General features: G+C 39.1%; 1 protein-coding gene across 4 annotated transcripts in view; it reads right to left on the reverse strand.

Moving 5' to 3' along the window:
* The window catches only part of NTRK3 (neurotrophic receptor tyrosine kinase 3), a 441,983-nt gene that overhangs the window by 215,971 nt on the left and 203,146 nt on the right, over window positions 1–22,866 (reverse strand). For 2 of the 4 annotated variants that reach the window (XM_026709346.2, XM_026709349.2), the window contains exons 9-11: window positions 20,903–20,926; window positions 18,179–18,246; window positions 13,762–13,864 (exon numbers count right to left, since the gene is read on the reverse strand). In XM_026709346.2, the coding sequence (XP_026565131.1) occupies window positions 13,762–13,864; window positions 18,179–18,246; window positions 20,903–20,926 (195 nt within the window). The remainder of the gene's footprint in view (window positions 1–13,761; window positions 13,865–18,178; window positions 18,247–20,902; window positions 20,927–22,866) is intronic. The other 2 variants (XM_087941347.1, XM_087941348.1) reach the window with 1 other exon arrangement.

Genomic DNA, 22,866 nt, shown 5'->3' on the forward strand with positions numbered 1-22,866 from the left:
CTATTCTATTCTATTCTATTCTATTCTATTCTATTCTAAATATTTGATTTAAAAAATCAATTTTAAGGCCATCCAATCATTCTCAGATTTGAAGCAACTTTCTGAATAAAAAAGACAAGTCAAACAATTGAATCAAATCATATACCTCTAAGTATTTTGGTTGAATTTTTTTTTTTCTGAATGAGTTCAGAAATTCAAATTCAATCAGCCCAATTTAACTGTTCAGTCTGGATGACCACATTGAATTAGACTGATTTTTCTGAAACAAATAAATATTTCAAATTAGATTTTGCCTGGCTCAGCAGCCCAATGAAGACCTATAGTCAGCTCCCATTTGTTTTGCTGATCTACATCAACATCTGGTTTTGCAGAAAACTGGAGATTAAGGTTTAGCTTTGACACACAGAGAAAAGAGATGCTATTGCTAATTCAGCAAAGTCCAAAGTTGCTTAAAGATATACTGCCAATACTTGTCCTCATTCAAGCTGAGGTTAGCAGGTCAACATGACAAGATTCACAAAAGGTAGCCCAGCTCCAAGCAATCTCTTTGTCATGCCTTCATAGGGAGGAAAAACTGTTCCATCTAATGACAGTGGCTTCATCTGGTCTTGCCACAATGACTTCACTTAGCATTATGATTATTAAGCCCTGTCAGTAGGCAGAAGAGCTCTTGAATGCAGCTTCAGGGGTTGGCTCTTAAAAAGCCATTGAGATGCCCTGCCTTACATGTTTACATTATGCATCTGGAAAATTGCCGATGTCACCAGTGCTTTTAAAAGATCAGATGTAAATTGTCTTGTCAGCGACAAAAGGAATAATTTCAGTGTTGCCCCTAATTTTAGCAGTTGTCTTGGTTCTGTTGGCTTGTGTAGGAGAGACAAATGCTGAATCCTGACAGATATTCTCAAAGCCAGTTTTGTCCTATCACTTTAATCCAGAATTGTTTTTGTGAGAAAATGGCAAAGATTCTGAATTGGGAAGGGGAATAGCAGTACCTTTATTTTTCTTTATCTTTTTTTTTTATCCTGTCCGTGCTCTGTGAAGACTTTCTATTAGGTAAAACAGCAGAAGGAAGGAAGGAAGGAAGGAAGGAAGGAAGGAAGGAAGGAAGGAAGGAAGGAAGGAAGGAAGGAAGGAAGGAAGGAAGGAAGGAAGGAAGGAAGGAAGGAAGGAAGGAATAGCTGAAACCATTGACTATGTTTAGCATGGAGAAGAGAAGATGGTGGGAGACATAAGAACTGCTCTTAAGCATCTGAAAGGCTGTTATGTAGATCAAGCAAAATTGTTCCAAAAGATGGCACAAGAAGGAACAAATAGGAAGAAGAAAATTTGGGGTGGACTTCAGAATAAAAAGATCTGAATTTCTACACTGGGCAGGTGGTTGGGCTAGAAGAGCTCCAATGTTCCATATTTACAATAGGTCCATATAGTTGTGGCTGTTGCAGTACCTCTGAAGTTACATGATCAAGATTCAAAACTTTGGCAACCAGTTTGTGATTATGTTATCACAACACAATAATGCCTTGATAAGGCCACACTTGGAATACTTCATCCAGTTTTGGTTGCCACAATGTAAAAAAAAGAGGTTAAGACTCTAGAAAGAGTGCAGACAAGAGGAACAAAGATGACTGGAGGCTAAAACATATAAAGAACAGTTAGTGGAATTGGGTATGTCTAATTTAATGAAAAGAAGGACTAGGGGTGACATGACAGCAGTGTTCCAATATCTCAGGGACTGCCACAGAGAAGAGTGGGTGAAGCTATTCTTCAAAGCACCTGAGGATAGGACAAGAAGCAATGGATGGAAACTAATCAAGGAGAGAAGCAACTTAGAACTAAGGAGAAATCTCCTGACAGTGAGACCAATTAATCAGTAGAACAACTTGCCTCCAGAAGTTGTAAATGCTCCAACACTGGAAGTTTTTAAGAAGAGATTGGATAACGATTTGTCTGAATTAGTGTAGGGCTTCCTGCCTAAGCAGGAGATTGCAGTAGAAGACTTCCAAGGTCCCTTCTAACTCTGTTTATTCTATTCTATTTACATCCCATGGTCACATAATCACCATGTGTGATCTTCACTGCTGGCGTCTGGCAAGCAAAGTCAATGGGAAAACCAGCAGGAAGTCACAATGGTGATCACATGATTGTGGGATGCTCTAACCATGCAAGATTCATCTAATGATCACAATTGGGATGATGGAACTGCCATTGTAAGTCACTGGGACCACATGATGATGTGCCTTATGTCCATATCGCTTAGTGATGGAGTCCCTGGTCCCAATTATTGCTGGTAAGCAAGGAATCTGATCGGTAAACATGATAGTCGTACAATGTAAGATACTACATCTAGCACAGATTGTCAACAAGCTCTAAAAGGTAATCTTTCCCATTTAAGGGATACAAAGGTTTCAGATTTATAAGACCTAACTTTACTCTTTGTTTATTTTTCCTAGAATCTAGAGTTTCATCAACTATAGCCTTGTGTAAAATATATTGAAATGTTAAAATATTAAAACCCAGGAATTTGTCTTGAGGTACTGAATACAGCTGAAAGTTCACCATGCACAACAATCCACTCACAATAATGTTATGTATTCTAGAAGTATAATCTAGGATATAATGTCCTTTTAAATAACTGGTCATCAGAAATCCTTGCCCAACCTCCAATAAAGATAGAGAAAGAAGCAGAGGGAAACTTTCCAGTTCTATTTTGGGATGAATGCTGATCTAAGAGTCAAAAATTCAAATTGCCCAATCTAAATCTGGTTCTTTAAAAAATGCCATCTGTGTTCCAGGCTACATCATTTTTTTTCATGGAAAAGAACATCTAAAGAACATGGCATTTATAACTGAACATGCTAATGTTACAGCAAAGGGAGACAAGGCAAAGGTTCATCCTCACCAATAAATAACCCTCCAAGTAAACGAGCTGTTGACTAGGGTTGGCATCTTTCTATAAAACAATATAGGGTTGACCTTAGAGATAGGAAAATCAATCAGAATACAGCTGGAAGGGACCTTGAAGGTCTTCTAGTCCAACCCCCTGCTCAAGCAGGAGATCATGTGCCATTCCAGACAAGCAGCTGTCCAATCTCTTCTTAAAAACTCCAGTGATGAAGCACCTACAACTTCTGTAGCGAAGGTTCATTGTTCTCACTGTTAGGAAGTTTCTCCTCAATTCCAGGTTGCTTCTCTCCTTGATTCATTTCCATCCCTTGTTTCTTGTTCTGCCTTCTGGTCCTTTGCCCCTCTTCTTTATGGTAGCCCCTCAAATACTGGAATACTACTATTATGTCACCCCTAGTCCTTTTCTCTAGACTGGCCTTACCCAGTTCCTGCAACCATTATTCCTATGTTTTAGTCTCCAGGTCTTAAGTCACTTTTTCCAGTGCCATTGTAACTTTGAATGGTCATTTCACACAAGCAAAGTACCAGCAAAGGAGGCAAAAAACCTCCAGAGAAGTTCCAGAGACAAGAAGTCTAGTCCTGCCAAGAATGTAATAAGGGTTAACGGAGAGGCAGTTTCTGTAAGCAACACCAGAATGTTTCCTTCCTGCCTTCTTACAGGATTAGGCCAGTCATTTCTTCTAACAACCGGTTCTCCAAACTGCTTAGAATGTTAACAACCAGTTCTAGCGAATAGGTGCGAACTGGTAGAATCCAACCCCTGGTGGTGACCCAAACTGGATGTAGTACTCCAGAAAAGAATGAGTGAGATGTTAAAGAGGGACTTGCAGAAAAGTTCATCACAAAAAGAAGAAAAAAATCAAAATAGCCCACATCGGTTTGATTTAATATAAGACAAAATTTGGATGGGCTTTCAAGATGCTGTTTCTTTACCTAATTACAATTAAAAAAACATTTCTGGGATCCATGTTGCACTCGCTCCTTGACCTTTCCTACCAATCAGCTAATGGAAGGACAAATAACTTTCTCTACTTGAAACATATGCAAGCAACCTAACAATGGCTTATAGTGAGATGAAACTATTATCAGGGACACAATCTCCAGAGATCCTATACTTTGACATTACTTTTCACAGAATCTTCAAAAACATCAAATGAAAAAATAAATATATTTGTTTTTTCTATATTCATCTTTTAAATTAAGGCAGAACAGATGGGCCCTCTGTTTTATTGAAATCAGGCTCCAAGTAGGCAACCACAAACCTATTGCATTGGTTACTTTGCATCTTGATTAAGCTAATGGTGGCACAGTTGAAGGGAGTCCCATCAAAATAACTAAAATCATTGACTTGATAAATGCCAAGATGCCTAAGGAGGATTTTCCACATTCCTGGCCATAAGGGGGTGACTTGAATCAGGTATGGCAAAATCAGTGCCAAGAGAACTGAGGCATGTCATCACCATTCTTGTCCGTTTCACTACCATGACCCTCTTCCAAGAGATAGGTGCATCAGTTGTCAAAATGCAAACATGACATTTTGAAGGACTGCCCGGGAAACCATGAAATCTGTTTTTTCCCCTTCCTTTTCTTTTGTTAAACAGGCACAATGCAATCTGTCTTTTGAAGTGTGTCAGCGTAACTTAAGACACCTCCACAGGGAAGACATAAATAGCATTTGGCTCCAAGGAGACCTATCTGTGAAAAAAAAGAGTTGTTTAAGTAATACATGTTGACTAACTTTCTATGACTTGTTTTTAATAAAGAAGAGAAGAGCAACTGTAGCAACTATTCTTTTGGTCAAATTTGGTCCTTGCATCTTCTTAGAGGTTCTTAGACAGAGTCAGAAGGAGCCAACAAAAGGAACCAGATCGGATTATGTTTTTCACTCAGCCAGTCCTTCCTTAGCTAAAGTTGCTTGAGAAGAATGACTGTTTCCGAAGAAGTTAAATCAGTGAAATTTTAATGACTTCCTGTCATTGAGGAGGGAAATTAATCCTTAACTGCAAAAATGGCTAGAAGAACAGATAGAAATAGCTGTGAGTGAAGGGGTGTTCTTTTTAATTTTTTTCTAAGATGTGAAAACAAGCAAAAGAAGACTTATATGGTATCATTTAGGCATTTTTTTTACTCTTTAAAGTTCAAGTCATTGACTAATGATTGTAGAGTGGAAAGGGTCCTTTCAGTTTAATTGTCAATCATTGTAGGAATCCAAATTAAAGAATATAGGGCAAAAGGCTAGTGTCATGCCCCTGGTGGACAGCCAACAGGAAGTGGGAGTGTGGCTCCAGAGGTGGTGGAGGAGGCTGGGGAAGGGCAGAGGCTGGCTGAGCAATCAGAGGAGGATCCAGGCCCATCCCCTATCCATCCTAGGGCATGCAGAGAGGAGAGGATCAGGGAAAAGTGAGGTCTACTCAGGAGGAGATTATCATGATTATCTTCGTGGTTTGCAGCTGGGAGCTATTTATGTAACTGCCTAGTCGGAATTGCTGGAGTCAAAGTTTAGTGTTTCCTTTGAAAGAGGTTTATCTTTGTTGGTGTTCTTCCCATGGACTCTCCCCGTTATCTTCCTGGAATGTATGATTAATTATCTTGGCTTGCTTCAGAACTCTCATCAATGCTGTTTGTTTTGGGGTTTTTTTGCCTCATTATTTACTTTTGTGACTTTAAACTGTGCCTAATAAAACAGTGAAGTTAAGTTGAAGGCATTACTGGACTTTAATGTATATTTTGGGTTATTTTGAGAGACTACGGGTCATCACATTTTGACCCCAGCCACCCCTTCAACTTATTTTTGCTTTTTGTGGGGTGACCATGGATCAGCTCAGAGCAGAGATTGCCCAGTTAAGCCAGCAAGTGGCTCTTTTGACTGCACAGGTGGCACATATGCAAGCTGCCTGGCCACGCCGAAAATGCCCAGTGGGAGTGCCAGATAAATTTGATGGTTCGCTGGCCCAATTTCCAGCATTTTTTGGGCAGTGCCAGCTTTACATGAGCCTTTGGCCTGAGGACTTTCCCACTGACCAGGATAAGGTGGGGGTTTTGATTAGTTTGTTGTCAGGCTCTGCAGCACGTTGGCTGATGCCTCTGTTGACCCAGCCCAACCAGGTTTTGGACAATTATGCCAAGTTTTGCTGTCAGTTTCAGGTCATGTTTGAGGACCCTGTTCGAAGCCAAACAGCAAACAGACATTTGAGAGAGTTGAAGCAGGGGCGTGGCTCACTCATGGATTATATTGCTAGTTTTCAGGTGGTTGCTCAGGATGTACAATGGAATGAGGCAGCACTATTAGACCAGTTCCAGGAGGGTTTGTCATTGGAGCTCCTGGATGAGTTGATGCACACTGAATGCCCTCGCAGCCTTCAGGAGCTCATGCATCTGTGTCTTTGTATCGATCCTAGACTTCAGCAGCAATGGATGTGATGACAGACAGAGACCGTATCTGTTTCCAGAAAGATGGCGCCCTTGGTGGAAGTGCCTTTGGAGGAACCCATGCAGTGGGGGCTGGCCACCCTCGCCTGACTCAAGTAGAAAAGGATAGATGTCATGATGGTTTATGCCTCTATTGTGGCAATCGAGGCCATTTTGCAGCCAAGTGTCCTGTTAAGACATCCACAGCAGCGACACCTGCAGTGGCAGGAAACAAGCATCGCTCGGCCTAAGGGGGTCTGTAGGTTGGGGTGTAAAGTCCTTAGGCCTACCATCTTTGCCAACCTTGCCATCCTCACCACCTTTGACATCTCCACCATAATTGTTATTGGTGAAGCATCTTGTGCTGACAGCATGTGTGTTTGTGCCTGGTGTGGGAGCGGTGGAGATCCAAGTCTTGGTCGACTCAGGGGCCACAGCCAATTTCATGGATGCTCATTTTGTAGAGCAGTGGTTCATTCCTCAGCAACAGGTGTCCCCGCCAGTAATGGTAGAGACGATTGATGGTCTCCATAAAGACTGAATTATGCACCCTGACTAAAGTATTGACAGCTAACGGCTTCCACAAAAGCAAAATCACTGGCTTGATCCACAAAAACACACTGAGACATAATGGAGACCTAGAAGATGAACAGACCTATGGAACAGCTGTCCTGCCCTACATAAGAGGTACTACAGACAAAATCAGTAAGATACTATACAGGCATCACATCAAGACTGCCTTCAAAGACTGACAAAAATTGGTAAGTGAAGAAGAGTCACAGATCAGTTTTAATAGATGGCTGTATACATACACACACATATGAAGCTAAGGGGCTTCTAATTATTGCTTATGGTCAAGGAAGATTTGATGGTTCTTTGATGTAATGCATAAAGTCAGTTGAGTACAGATAGTTCTCAACTTACAGTCATTCGTTTAGCAATCATTCAAAGTCACAGCAGCACAGAAAAAATTGCTTATGGTCCTCATACTTATGACTATCACAGCATCCTCATAGTCATATAATCACAACTCAGGCACTTGGCAACCAGCATGTATCTTGACAGTTGCAGTGTCCCATGACCACAATTTATGACTGTTCTGACCCAGCTCCTCAAACACAACAAACCCTCTGAAGTTAACTCAAAGATTCCTTTATTAGGAGTGCCGGCAGCCCCGGCAAAAAGTTTCTCTCTCAGCACTGGCTAACAACTCTGTTTCACCAGAAGATGAATAGCTGTCTTCTGTCATTCATTTCCGCCCCTGCCTTTTATCCTCAGAGCTAAGGTGGGGCTCTGCTAGCAGTGGTGGCTCTTCCATCCCAAGGAAATCCCATAGATTTCCATTGCTCTCCTCTCCTCTGCTTTCTGTGCATCTGTGCATCAGGCACTGGACCCAGCTGTTCCTCCTCTTCCTAATCAGCCACCACCAGACCCAGGGGCTGTTGACTCTCCATCTGAGGGCTGATAGACAGCCCAGGCTCCGCCTCTGTCTTTCTTTCTCTCTCTCTCCCAGCTCCACTCCCTCTTCTCCCTCGGAGCTCTCAGGTTGCCTTGAGGCTGACCCTGACTCCCACACCTCCTCTGCTGATTCGGCTGTTGGAGGGGCTGGTGGCTGATAGGCAACAACAGTGACCTTCTCAGCTGGCTTCCAACAAACAAAGTCAATGAGGAAAACCAGATTTGCTTAACAACTGTGGCAAAAAAAGGTCATAAAATCAGGCACTACTTAGCAATATAAATTCTGGTCTCCATTGTGGTTGTAAGCCAAAGACTACCTGAATGACGCCACTTGCTAAATTCATCCAGAAATTAAAGGGCAGCTGTTCATAGATTGGGGTTTGGAAATTTTCTAAAATCATAGTTAAGTAGCAACTATGTTCTATTATTATTATTTTCAAAGCAAAGTTTGGGACAGGCTATCATTGAAGACAAATCTGAAAGCAAATTAGAAAAAAAAATAAGATTTTGGATATTCTATTAGGTACCAAGAAAGAATCTCCAGGGCATAATACTTTGATAAATGAGAACTTAAGCGATGTTGGGCTTAGGGAAAGTTAAAACTAAAATGCCAATGCAAAATAAAAAGTAAGCCCCAAAGATGCTATCACTTCCAAATTTGCCATAAGCAAAGAATGTGCTTCACCCTGACATAGCCTTTCCCTCCCCTTCCTGCAAGCTCTGCAAACAGCTGCAGAAATCTCTGAATTGGGATGATGCAATGGGATGTTGTAGGATTCTAATTGCACTAGCAATAGCACTTAGACTTATGTACTGCCCTATAGTGCTTTACAGCTCTCTTTAATTTGTTTACAGTGTCAGCATATTGCCCCCCAAATCCTGGGTCCTCATTTTAGTGATCTGGGAAGGATGGAAGGTCGAGTCAACCTTGAGTCCATCAGGATCAAACTGCTGGTAGTGGGCAGAGTTAGCCTGCAATATTGCATTCTAACAATGTGCCATCACAGCTCACCATACCAATATAGAAATGCTCATTAACCCACTGTCCTCCCAGCCTTGCTACTTCTGGTTCATTTCTCCTACAAAATTTCTGCCAAAGAAGCAGAAATCTCCAAATGGTTTAAGATTCGGGTAGATTGAAAGCATTTAAATACAGCTAATTTCTATCCGTTCCATGTTACCCTACTGCATGCCACTGTCACTGAAAATAACATTAGGAACTACAACAAGAAAAATCCTGGAGAAGCAGTGAGGCTACTAAGATATTCTTTGTTTTAATGACAAAAATATATTTCTCACTGCTTCAATGAAGTGGGGGGGGGGGGTGCGGGAACCAGATAAGAACAAAAAACAGTGTTACACATGCTAACCATTTTATTTCATTTTGAGCTAAGGTCTAAAGATAGATTTACACCATTTTCTGTGTCTGCAGAATGGATGGTTATGGTTTAAAACCAGTGGATTTCTCAGTTAATTTCTGGAAGATCTTGCCTCTAGCCTTCAGATTTTCTGCAAAATTGATGGAGCCTTAGGACTTGGATTTTTCAGTGTTTTCCTAGCTTTGGGGAACAAAAACATTTAAGTAGCTATAAAACCATGTAGAGCCTCTTCTAAGCTTCTGTATGTTTCCTGCTCCGAAATGGAAACAAACTGTACATTGATTTGAGGTAAAATTGTAGTGATTAGTGCAGATTACAGGAACCAGTAAAAGTGGACTGGGGAAATGCAGATTGTCACTCCTTGCCTTACCAATTTGAGAGAAATAAGAATGGGAATATTTAGAGTTAAACCTAAATATCCTACTAAGCAACAGGCATCACTGATTGCCTTGCCAGAGTCTCTGCAGATTGGACTAGAAAACCTCTAGATCTGAGGCTCAGAGCCTATAATCAAATGATCAATTCGCAAGCATGCACTGCACAGAGTACACTTCAGGGAAAATAGCAATAGAAATAGCAATAGCAATAGCACTTAGACTTATATACTGCTTCCTAGTACTTTACAGCCCTCTCTAAGTGGTTTACAGAGTCAGCCTCTTGCCCCCAACAATTTGGATCCTCATTTGACCCACCTCGGAAGGATGGAAGGCTGATTCAACCTTGAGCCTGGTGAGATTTGAACTGCCAAAGTGCAGGAAGCCAGCAGTCAGCAGAAATAGCCTGCAGTACTGCACTCTAACCACAATGCCACCATGACTCAAATAAGATGGATGCAGCAATATATCTTGTGGTTGGCAGATAATCTCAATATGCATACATCCCTTTTTTTCAGGTGTGAAGTGCTAATTTATAAGAGTTGTGAATAATTCACTCTTAACAGAATGCAGAATATCAGAGTTGGAAGGACCTTGTAGATCTTTTATTCCAATCCCCTGCTCAAGCAGGAGAAGCTATAGCATTACGCACAAATGGTTGTCTAATATATTCTTAAAAACCTCCAGTGAAAACAATTTCTGGAGGCAAGCCCTTTCATTGACGAATTGTTCTCGCTTACTGGAAATTTTGCCTTAATTCTAGGTTGCCTCTCTCTTTGGTAAGTTTCTATCCATTACTTCTTCTCCTGCCTTCAGGTGCTTTGAAGAATAGCGTAACTCCCTCTTTTCTGTGACAGAACCTCAAATATTAGAAGACGGCTATCATGTCACTCCCTAGTCCTCTTCCTCAAACTAGACATACCTCATTCCTTCAATTGTTCATAACATGCTTTAGCCTCCAGTCCCTTAATCATCTTTGCTGATTGAAAAAAATATGTTCTGTATTTTCTTTTTATATTTATGTATGACTTTCTCCCCATCCCCACATATGTGTGTGCATTTGTGTATATGCATGTATCTCAGAGGGAGATGATTGGGTAAAAAAATACAAGAAATATAAAATATCAAATATAAATAAATACATTTATTCTTTTCATATTTTCTACGTATATGAATGTATTGAGTGTAAAATGTCCTTCAGTGGACATAAACTGTGGAAAACCTACTGCTGGTATTTTTTTATTCTACCTCACCCCCCTCCCCCAAAGCCTTGGAGTGCAGCAGTTTATAAATCTCATACATAAAAAAAATAAATCGCATGAGATGTTCCCCTTAAAATGGCGTTGTTGGGCCATCAACTTGGAGGCCTGTAACTCTATATTTATGAGGGGGAGCATTAAGGACCCCACAATCATGATCAGATAAGACACCACTTTGTTTTAAGTGCCTATTAACTGATTCTAAATTGTAGTGCAATGCCTTTGCAAGTACTTTTGACATTCACATTCATATAGCTGCTCTGATCAAAGCTGATGGAAGCGTATAGCAAATGATCCAATGATAATGCAGCCTGTAAAGCATCACAGAGTGAATTGCAAGCAATCCTTGATTGTCTCTTTTCTCCTTGTCATCCTTCTTTTTTCCTTTTTCCATACAGTTATTTTACTGTCCCATTTCCCCAGTTATTTTCATCTGAGGAACAGAATGGTTTTCAGGCCATTTGGTGAGTATGTATGCCTGTATATATAAAACATTCCTGGGTCTGCATTTCTCATATGGATGGGACAGAGAAATGGGTGAAACCTGACATATAATTTCTTGTGGCTTTTCCAACTGTGATATGCCTACATTACATTGCAGATTTCATCTTAAATGATAGCTTTCATTCATTCCTCATCTCCCAATGCTGAAACAGTGTTTTAGATTTTGTTGTAAGCATTGTTCAAAGAGGGCTATTGATACAGAGTGAAAATGGCAGCTACCAAACTACCCATAGGATTTCTCTATGGAAATTCTCAGTCAATCCTACACATATTAGGATTCAATTTAGGCAGCTGAGAAGTTCAAATGAAAGAATGACTGCCAATATCTCCATTTAAATTCCACTCCCATTAGAGAATACCTTCCAAAATTAACAAGGGGAATCTGTGCTTATTTCGTAAACTCTCAATGCTTCCTCCCTGCCTGCCTGCCTCCCCAAGGGGGCTAATAATGTTGCAATGACAAACTTAATTGCTATTCAAAGCCCGCACTTTGAATTGTACCTGGAAACACAAGCAAAAATATGTTAACCGATGCACAACCTGATTAATAATCTGGATGAGGGTGTTCCCCATGTAATACCCTGCAGAGGAAAGAACATTATTGTTTGTTTGACTCAGCTTAGCAAATTGAAATATGTGCCATTAAACTAACAAATGACTCAGATGAGCTTTAACTCAATACTAATGAAGAAGGAATCCCACACAATTAAACCAGTCACGTGGGCAACCACAATGGAGGAAAGTGGGAGCTTTACTTCAGCTTTAATATTTCTACATGATCTTTCAGGAGAAGGGCCCTGAATCAAAAGCCTGAACACAAGGGAGGTGGGAAGGAAAAAATAGGAAGGAATAACTACATAAATAAATAGGAAGATTTTCAACTTGCCTTGTACTTATAGAGAGTTATTGACTAGATAAATCAAAGCAGGAAAATGCAGCCATTCTGGGTTTGAGACACCTTCATGTACTGCAGATTCTGCTTAATGGCCTCACTGATAAAAAGCCACAAAAAAGGAAGAAGAATTAACTCTGTAGAGGGAACTTTATGTCTGTGATTTATGAGAGAAATAGTGGAGGCTACAACTTAACAGAGAAGTGTAGACAAAAGAGAGTGAATTCCAGCTATTTGCTACACCTCTTCCAATTCTTCCAAAAGACACAGTATAATTATGACATTAGCCACACTCTTGCTTTTCCAAATGCTTTCAACAATTATCCACCGCAAATATTAAATCATTCCTTATGAGGATCTATGTGGACATATGTTGTGCTTGAAAGACCTTACTACTTAGGTATTCAAAACATGCATGAGCACTGTGGTCCTTATCATGGACTTGGGTTAGCAATGATGGTTGACTGCCTGCATAAAGAAAGCCAACAACTGAATGCCCATCAGGTTTGGCACTTCACGCAACTAGCAATGTCCTCGCAATTCAATTTACTCTCTAGACCTGGGTACTCAATAGTTCAACCTACAACAGGTTGACTTGGTTGGAAGAAGAGGCTAATGACAGCATGCCGTGCAAGTAACTCAATCCAATCAGCGGTGTGGTTAGAGGGGATGAGTTTGTCCAAAGATGGATTGGAAATAAATGAATCACTCTGGATCTACATTATGGAAATAAAGAAAAGTCCAGAAATCAAGGGTTGGGGTTTTTTTGAGACTATTCTAGAAACTTCAGCTCTGTTGTCATTTTTTTTTTTAACTCAACATACCAGATGCAGGGAGAGATGAGGCATAGGAAGAAAAGGATGGGTATATAGCCTCAACAATGTCAATGCTAGCCTTAATTGGGTCACTGCAGTTTCTCTTTCTCTGTGAATCTCTTTTTAAAATTATTTTAAAAAAAGACTGATGGCCATCTGGCAGCTTCCCCATTTGATTATGGCATGTGCTTCAGGAGTGCAGCAATAGTTACTTAGGATATCAGCTGACTGGGCATCTGAGTTTTGTTTAGGAAAAGTGTTCATCAAAAGTTTTCTCCTGGTGATGGCCACAGTCAATTCAACAATGACTCTGAACCATAATCACATTCCTGATGGTGTTAATGATGAATTATTCTTCCCTAAAATTTCTCTTTAGTATTTGAGACTGGAGCTACTGCCACTTTCATTCTGTCAGTGAATCAGTTATGACTTACTACTAAGTACATTTACAAACTGAAGTTCAGCACAACATACATAACAAACCAACAACTAGCACTGGTGAGCCCCAGTCATAAATGCCCAGAAGTTCTTCTGCTTTTTCTGAATTCCTTTCTTTCTAATACAACATATACCTGGGAACTGCATGATTTTACTCCACTAGTTTTAATGCATACCTGTTTCCAACACACAACTGTCTTCCCAATGCGAAGTTATTTTCAAGCCCTGAACCAAAATACACCGAGAAAACCCACAATTTATTTTCCTACCTACCTCTACCACATGGACGTCAATGAAGGGGGTGGGGAGAAAGGGGTTGATTTGTACCTTTCATTCCAAACTTTGATCGCCGTCCATATTTGTTGATCATAATAAATAGGACCACCAGGAGAACACAGGCGAAAGCTGCAAGACCCACTGCGATAGATACCTATAAAGAATATCCTGGATGTTAGAGGATCATTGAATACTCAAATCACTTGCATTCAAATGTATATGTTTGTCTCAATAGTCTATTATCTTTACAGTCACTGATGAGAATTCTGCAAATAACCAAATCATCAAAATAATTAAACTAGCTATGTCATATAAGTAAAAACAACTTAAATATTATAAGTTTCTCTTATATATTAAAATGAAGGGAATATATATGTATGATTCAGAGAGAAAGAAAGAGAGGAACTCAAGAAATACATGGCAGAAAAATAAACCGTCAGGAGCAAAGAAAGGGGTAAAGCTATAGCAGAACAAGGAACACCTGTTCAACTTTTCCCCCCATTAAATTAATAACACATCTTCAGAGTTAAGTATTAGAATGGTTGGGCACACTGTTCAAATCTTGGAAATGTTTTAATGCAACATATTATTGCTCTAGTATTCAACTACTTGAGTTGAATACCTTCCAATATTTGAGCTTAATTATTATTGTGACCTTTGTTGTTATCAAGTCATTTTGTTTTGGTCATCCACCAATATAATATTAAAAAATACAATTACAGCTATCTCACTGATAATTATCAAAAGTATACAAAAAAGACTAAAATTTAGATCAATTGTATACATTAAAATGTTAATACCATTATTTAGGTGTTTGTTTAGTTATTTATTTCCATTTAGGTGCTGCCCAACTCCAACAGACTCTCAGTGTAAGTCTTAAAACTAAGATGGTAAGTTTTATGTTTTAAAGAGAAAAGTGAATATAGAGGAGATTTATACAATCTGGAGAAAATGGTATAGATTCCTAACTGAAGATAAATTTTAAAAGCTAATATGAATTATAAAATCACTATGTCACCAAGATCTACAGATAACAATCTATGTATAATATTAATATTTCAAGCATAAGAATTATAATAGTATGGTATAAAAATAGAATAGTACATACATGAACTATTATTATATTGATTTAAAAAGCCAACTGCAATTACTGGCTTTCTGCACGGTTAAGAGATCTATAGCAATTCTGTTGTAACATGCAAATAAAAGTATGTTAGAGATGGCATTTGCTCCAAAATATATTAAACTGTTAGGATCAGATACCATCTCTTCTTTGCAAAGGCTGGCATGTGTCCCTTAAAAGGCCATTCCCTGTGTGATTAAAATGACCTCAATCCTGTTGGTTTTTCATAGAAGATCTGGATGTATTCTCATGCATGGTGTTCAGATATATATCTGCCACTAGTTAGCAACTTCACATGAGGGGTGCGTGTGTGTACGTTCACTATGGTTAGATGGGCAATCATATAGAATGAATGAATGACTAAATGAATGAATGAGAACCTCTTTTAAAATAATATTTGCATGAAAGATGCTTGTGTAGAGAAATGGAGGGTGCCATGCCTCAGATATAAAGTCCAACACATTTTTTAAAGAATAATGCTTTTTGTGTCTTCAAGTTAGGGTTGACCTGGTGACCTTCTCAACTTGTCTCTGAAACTTTCTTGGCAATGTTTTCTTCCTTTCTTTTTGGAGGTAGTTTGTCATTGCCATCTTCCTAGGGCTGAGTGACTAGCTCAAGGTCACCCAGCTAGTTTTGTGCCTAAGGTAGGGCTAGAACTCAGAGTTTCCAGGTTTATAGCCCAATGCCTTAAATACCATACCAGATGTGCTCTTCTCAGAGCACAAATATCTGCTTAAAAGTGACTCTGTCACATGCTTGTTTATGTCCACACAGAATTAAGTCCTACTGCAGTACAGAGCTTATCCTGATGTAATTATACTCAGGATTACAACTACAACCAAGTTGTAGTATCACCCTTATAAGATCTAGAACCTTAGGCCTAAACAAATCCCAAAGTAGCTGAAGGATTCTCTTACACTCATAAAAATATTTGTTTACAAAAACCTAATATTGATACAATAAATACTGATGGGAAACTAAAATAAATACATTTATATGGAAATGTAGTTTTCTTAATGTTCAAAAGAGGATATTTGATTGGAAACAAATAGTGGCCAAACATGTGGAGCTAATTTGAAACCTGGCATCAATCATTGCTGGGAACCAATTTCTATTTCTATTTGTACACCTTGGTGAACTTTCCTTCAGCATCAAACAAGCAAAGGAGAATGGAGAAGCTGAAGGCAATTTAAATCAAAACATTCTATATTTAAACCAACAGCCCTCAAAATGCCAAAAGGCTTATGATACTTTACAGAATAATCAATTCAGCTGGCAAACATTTTAAGGCATCAAAGCACCACAGTCATAAATGTACAAGTAGGAAAAAATAATCAGCATTATAATCAGTACAATACTTGTACCAGTTAAAGAAGGGCATTTTATGATAGTTTTATCCAGAAGGGCAGTTATATTTAAAGCACCTGAACATCTTGACACCTTAAAAAGTCATCTTTATAAAACAGATTTTATGAACTGGAATTGGATTCATCTGATGGAGGAGATTCCCATTGTACCAGCATTCGTTCCTTACTGAATGTATTCACTTTTAACAACCAGCCCTTCCTGTGATGTTGCAATCTTGTTTGTGTTGGACAGTAATTCTTGATATAAGAAGGGTTTTATGTAAGAGTGCAGTTAGATTCATCTGTGAATTGTTAGGAGAGATATGCCGTTAATCACTTGAGGGCATTTCACACATTCCAGATTTTGTAAGGGTGAATATACTAACAACTACAAATGAAGCAATGTGTAAATGAGATCAAGTCATTTTGACTAAGAGGCCCGTCACGTTGGCACACTCAGCAGAGACACATGATTTGTTGCAGCCCCCATCAAAGTGGGAGGCCCAGGCCTTCTGCCATGTAATGGGAAAAATGACCCACAAACAACATGAAAGGCCAAAAACTGAAAAAGTTGTGCATCACTGAAAAAGTTCTGGAAAGGGTAAAAAGATAGCAATGGGATCCATAAATAAGACAGGAGAGAAACAAAAGAGAAAATTAGTTTTGCTGGAGGCAGCTCAGATATTTCTGGTAAACATATTGACAGATAATTTATCTTTTATTTTTGGGTGCATAGAAAGACTTCTCTTAAAAGATATACCCTCACTTATTGGGAAAATATTCTTCCTGCTCTGTACTTTGATTGCAAACCCTACTTCTTTTCAAAATGAAATACACATTGCATAAAATAAAGAGATGTTTCCTTACTTGCAGGCTACTGTCTTCTCCAGTCTGGAATAATCTTCATATTTTATACATGTTGTGCTTTATCAGATCTGCCTTATATTTTTTTTCTGCTTTGTTTTCTACAAGCAGGAAAGTTGGGGAGCCAAAATAGGCCAGGGGGAAGGGGAACTTGCACAATGGCTGTCCTTAAGGAACAGAACCTGCATGCAATGCACATGAGCACCATAGCAAAAACAAGAGATGACATCTTTCTTTGCCCTGGGATTGAGTTTGCTCATCCAAGTATTTTTTCCCCCAGCATCTCTCCTCTCTCCAAAGTGGTAATACCCTAAGGAATTCTTGAACATCAGTTTTTGCTGTGCTTATCAAATTGCCCTAAGAATGGGAAGACATGCTTATTACAAACCAGGTATGGAGGAATCTTACTGGGAATTAGTACATTGTGTTCTACAAGCTGAATGCACACAAGTGCTCAGTGGTTAGATTCATATACTACACTAAACTAAAATAAGCTTTGGAAGGTTGCAACTCAGTGAGTTGAAACAACTGCTGATAGTCTTCCAAAGTAGTCAAGCCATCATTTAAGCCACCATATAGTCTACATGCTCAGAGATAGATGATGATGTGAATGCAGCAGCCATATTCAAATTTAGCATAGAAACGCCAGTTTATCCATCTACTTTTCTTCACATATAATCCCTTGGCATTCTACTGCATGATCCCTCTGCATCCATGGCAAACAACATCCACAACCTGATATGCTGTTTATCAGTCAACAATGAGGCAAAAATGAAGCCATCTAAAATTTCCGAGGTATAAACTCTAAAGAGGAATCATCCAAAAGAGACTGATAGGATGGCATTTGTTTGATTCTGCAATCATACACATGACTTTGTTATACCCAGAAACCCCATTCTAGGACAACTTACAACATGGAAACAGCTAGTAAGCCATTACCCTAGCCAGGATTGTGGATGATATGAATGAGTTAGTTGGCCTTTGGCTTACCATCTCAAGGGAACACAGTAATTGTGGTTCATACGATCTTTCTGGGTAGACAAGGTACGAAGCTGCATTCCCAGAGAAACCCACAAAATATAAACCAGTGGTTAAGATAAAATTATTTCCCATTGTCAAATCATAAGCATCTTACCCCAAATGTGTCTTCCTCTGGCTTATGTGTCACTGTGATGAGAGGGGAGGGACTTGGACTGTATTCATCTGAAACCAAAGGAACAAAAGAAGAAAAAAAAGTTTATTTCACAGTTTAGAAAAATGTGTACGTACACAATAAATATTATATTTTACATGTGTATGTGTATACAATTAACTCTTAGAAAACCCCCTGTTCATTCCTTCCTATATCTACCCATTGTTGTACTACCCCAATATTGTCTTATAATGTTATTTCCATCCCACATCCAGTTGAAGCATCCTGTACTTTTGGATAGACTTTGATTCCTCTTATGTCCCCCCCACCACTACTCCAAATCCCATTAATGGCTATTCTACTCAGGAAGCTTTTAAACCAGGTTGATGCTGTTTTATTTCCAGATTGATGCTTCTATTTGGACACTCCTACCTCTCTGCTGTCACATTTATCCCAATTATTTTTTCTGCTGATGTTCCTAAATTAGCAATTTCTGCTATCCATTGGTAAAAAAATGCAGGGAAGCTTAACTCAATATCATTTCAGAGTAATACCCTAACCTAGGTATCCAAATGCTGGCAATTATTAATAACAACAACATCAACTAAAGGGATGGTGAATTAGACTTGGAAGGACATGACCAAGATGAGCTTGACTTGGGTGGTATACTACCTTTGGTCATGTAGAGCCCAACTCTTGAACTGATGCCCATCTCCATGTTTCATAGAAGTTCTAAATTTCAGTTGTTCACCCCTGGGAAAAGTTCTTTTTTCCTGCAATCTTTATTTGCATGAAAGAAGAAAGAAAGGAAGTCCTCTCTTTACTCACCCCTTATTTTTTTTAAAAAATATGGGTAATCTTAATCTGATGACAATTTACACTTGTTTGTCAAAAAGGTACATATCCACTTTTCAGTGGCTGTCATGTTTTCTTCTGAAAAGATATATAGTAGCTAATCTGTGAAACAGATCAGCAAAATATCATAGTACGAAGTGTTCCTAGTCAGGTGAACAACTGGCTATGACTTGTTCAATATTCTGATCCCTTCATTCATCTAGCTTTCCCTTTCACGATCGATGAGAAAACGTATCTTTACAGGACTGTTTCTGAGTTCTCCCCTCACCGCCCACATTTCTTTCATTTTTTACTTCCATTAAATCCCAGGAAAAGCTGGTATTGTTTTAGCTATATAAACACTCATAAACTCTTAGGAGTTTTCCCTTAGCAAATTAGAAAATGCTAGTGATCTGCAGAAAAATTCAATTGGATGAAAGGAAATGTACTTTAAATCTTTTTTTTTAAAAAAAGCAAAACAGAATGTCACTGAAATTCTCAAGAGTGAAGTGTGGCACTCTTGCTTTTTTAGTGAAGTGTTTCATGGTTCAACCTCCATGAATTCAAAATATTTTTCTCATCTTCGTGCCCTCCAATTCATTTAGACTTTATTATATGAGTTGGTTTAACACCTGGCAGATTCAAGCTCCACGATTAAGGCTATATTCCATCAGGTTGAAATTAAAAACGTTATCCATAGGAGCCGAATCAAAATATTAAATTAAAATATCACCCCACATGCCATGGTTTGGTTAGTTCTGGCTTTGCCTTAATTCAGCCATTATGGTTAGTTTACAACTTATTATGCAATGCAGAACCAATACATTGTGATTTGTCCAACAAGCCACAGGTAAGCAAAGCAACTCCAGCCAGAATTGTGTGAAGGCACACAATACATGCACAGGATTGTGTCAATTCATCCCACGTTGCCCCAAATCTAATTCATTCCCCAATAGGAATCAAATCACTCTTGGAAAGGATGCAACACTAGAGTCCCAAAAGTTAAAGATGAGCAATCATTTCTCTTTGATCTACAATATTTGAACATAAAACCAGGGCTGGGCTGCTTGGGGTTTGCAGGGGTTCGGGAGAGCCCCTAGCTAAGATTCTATGCAGTCCGGAGAACCCCCAAATCCCACTCCTGGCTGATGCCACCCACACTACCCTTCCCCTCCCAGGAGTCCCCATGCGACTCATTTTGGATGCAGGTAAGTGCAGGGCACGTGTGGAGGCTCGGGGAGGGGGACAAATGGGTGTCCCAGAAGTTTGGGCCCATTTCTGGCTTCCAGAGAGCCTTCAGAGCCCGGGGAGGCCATTTTCACCTTCCCGGAGGCTCAAAGAAAGCCTCTGGAGCAGGGGAGGGCAAAAATGCCCCCCACCATGGTGCAGGAGGCCAACTAGGCCACGGCCTCCATGGCCACGCCCACCCAGCAACCGGGCAGAGAACCCTTTGCTAAAATTGTTTGAAGCCCACCCCTGCATACAACATGGGTGTAGGTCTGATTATCAAGTTAAAGGAAACAGTTATTTCAACCTGGACCTCTCAATGCTTTGATTGGACACCATAAAAGCTCCGTGTAATGAAGCACTTTGCCAAGGGAGGTATCCACACAACTCACATGTTAGCAATAGTTAGTTTTAGAAAACTTGCTACCTTTATACCAATAATGTTTTGATAAGCAATCCAGAGCCACCGAGAAATAGGTGGCACATAAACGTAATAAAATGATTATGCTCAGTTTTTTCCCCCCTGATTTCTTCCAGGGATGCCCTGCCCTTTGATCCCTTCCTAAAATTTGTTCTTACTGTTCTAACAAAACAAAAATCCTTGATTAAAGGTCTGAGTGACACAGAGGAATTGTAGTCTGATCAAACAGGCAAGGAAAAACTTACATGTGACAAAGATATCTGGAATGCCTGTAAAAAAAACAAAAGCAAAAAAGAAGTAAAGACAAAGGGGGGAGAGAGAAAGAGAAATAAAATGGTTATCACTATCATTGGAGAACAATCGTGAATCTATTCATGACTGTTCACGAATCGTGATGCTATTAGTAAAGCCACTGGCTGAATTCTCCTCTGATTTAAAAGAATTTTCACATATGTTTTGAAATAGGGTATATGAAGGCATATGAAGAGAGGGTTTCTTTTTTTGGGGGGGGGTGGGTGTTAGTTGGAAAGCAGCCACATGCCCTAATTTACAGAGGACATTATAGACAATGTTCCTGTATAAAAATTTCTTCTGTTTTAGAAGCCTGAGTGCTTTAAATCTGATTTAGGAAATAATGGGAGTTAAAGGGCCCAATTTAGCTATCAATCGTTAGTATTTAATAATCAGGCAGTCTTCCCCATTACAGGGCTGTGAACTAGGATCTTATTGAAATTATATTAGCTGTGCTAAAAAAACTACCATATTCAGAGTCATCCCCTTTAATTACCTTGTTGGCAATACAGTTCCTCTTTTTAGAAGAGGCATGTAAGTAGCTACTCATTCAAAGTATTCCATGCTAGTTATATTGCAGAGTGGAATTTTGGGTAGGTATTTGGTCTTCCAAACCAGAAACATATTCAAATCTCCGCTTATCCACAGAGCTTAATATAGGAGTGTCCAACCTTGGCAACTTTAAGCCCTGTGGACTTTAACTCCCAGAATTCCCCAGCCAGCATGGGGAAATGATTTCAAAATGACATTTTTTTTTAATGAATTGGACCTTAGCCAGAAGATTATCTGCCTAGAAATTCCAAATAATTTTTTCTCTACCATAATAACTTCTTCAAAGATAAGATTTAATGGTCTCTATAGATCATTAATAGAGAAAGTTCCATGGAAACAAAACATAAATAATAAATCAGGATATCACTGGCATTGTGCTTTCCCTATATAACAAAATGTCAAATTTCATTGTGGGAAGTAACTAATAGGTGCTCTGCATTCTCATGACAGCAGGCCAGATGGTAACATGCATGTATAAATGCCTGAAAAAAAATCAATTATATCAGGAGGAAGGCAGTATATAAATCTTGTTATTTCAGTCAGACTGCAGACACATAGCATTATTTGTTGAAAAGAAAAAAAAGGATTAATTGTGGACACTTATCTATGTTCTTATAGATAGAACAACTTTTTTTTGCATTTATTCTTTCATAGAAAAGCAGAAAACTTTTTGAAAAAACTTCTTGAAAATTCCCATGATGGAAGTAACTGCTAACTTCTGGAGGAAAGCTGTTCCACTGATGAATTCTTCTCACTGTCAGGAAATATCTCCCAAATTCTAAGTTGGATCACTCTTTGAAAAGTTTTCATCCATTCCTTCTTTTCCTGCCTTTTATGGACAACTGGGCAAATGATTGCTTAGTGTGGCATCCAACTTTCAGCAATAGTCAGCCAGTTCATTTCCAAAAAAGCTGACCTACTGATAACTTTCCCCATTAATGTATCCGCCTGGATCCACTACTCAAAGGTATTACCCTTCTGAACACAGGAGTTCCATTTAGTGACTGCGTCAAGTAGCTCTAATAGGTTTGCATTCCATTCATTACCAAAACCCCTTTTAAAGGTCATTTACAAGGAGACCCTTCTTCTCAGGTTATGCTGATGAATTCTATCAGTTAATCAAGTGTATGTGGCGTTTCATTTTGGAAATTTAACTTTAATATGATCCAATCAAACTCTTAATCAACTTTCTGAATCAAAGCAATGATTCAGTTAAAATTGTCAGATCAAATCAGATATCCTGGATGTCTTTTGCACACGCACATATTAGCATCTGAAGTGGTTCAGTTGAAACCAGATTTGATCCAAGTAGTTTCAGTTTTCATTTTGGGGCAGGGAGATCAATTTAGATCTGGGACTTGCTGTT

Source organism: Pseudonaja textilis, chromosome 13 (genome assembly GCF_049901715.1).
Source record: "Pseudonaja textilis isolate UNSWEBS1 chromosome 13, rPseTex1.2, whole genome shotgun sequence".
Lineage (NCBI taxonomy): Eukaryota > Metazoa > Chordata > Lepidosauria > Squamata > Elapidae > Pseudonaja > Pseudonaja textilis.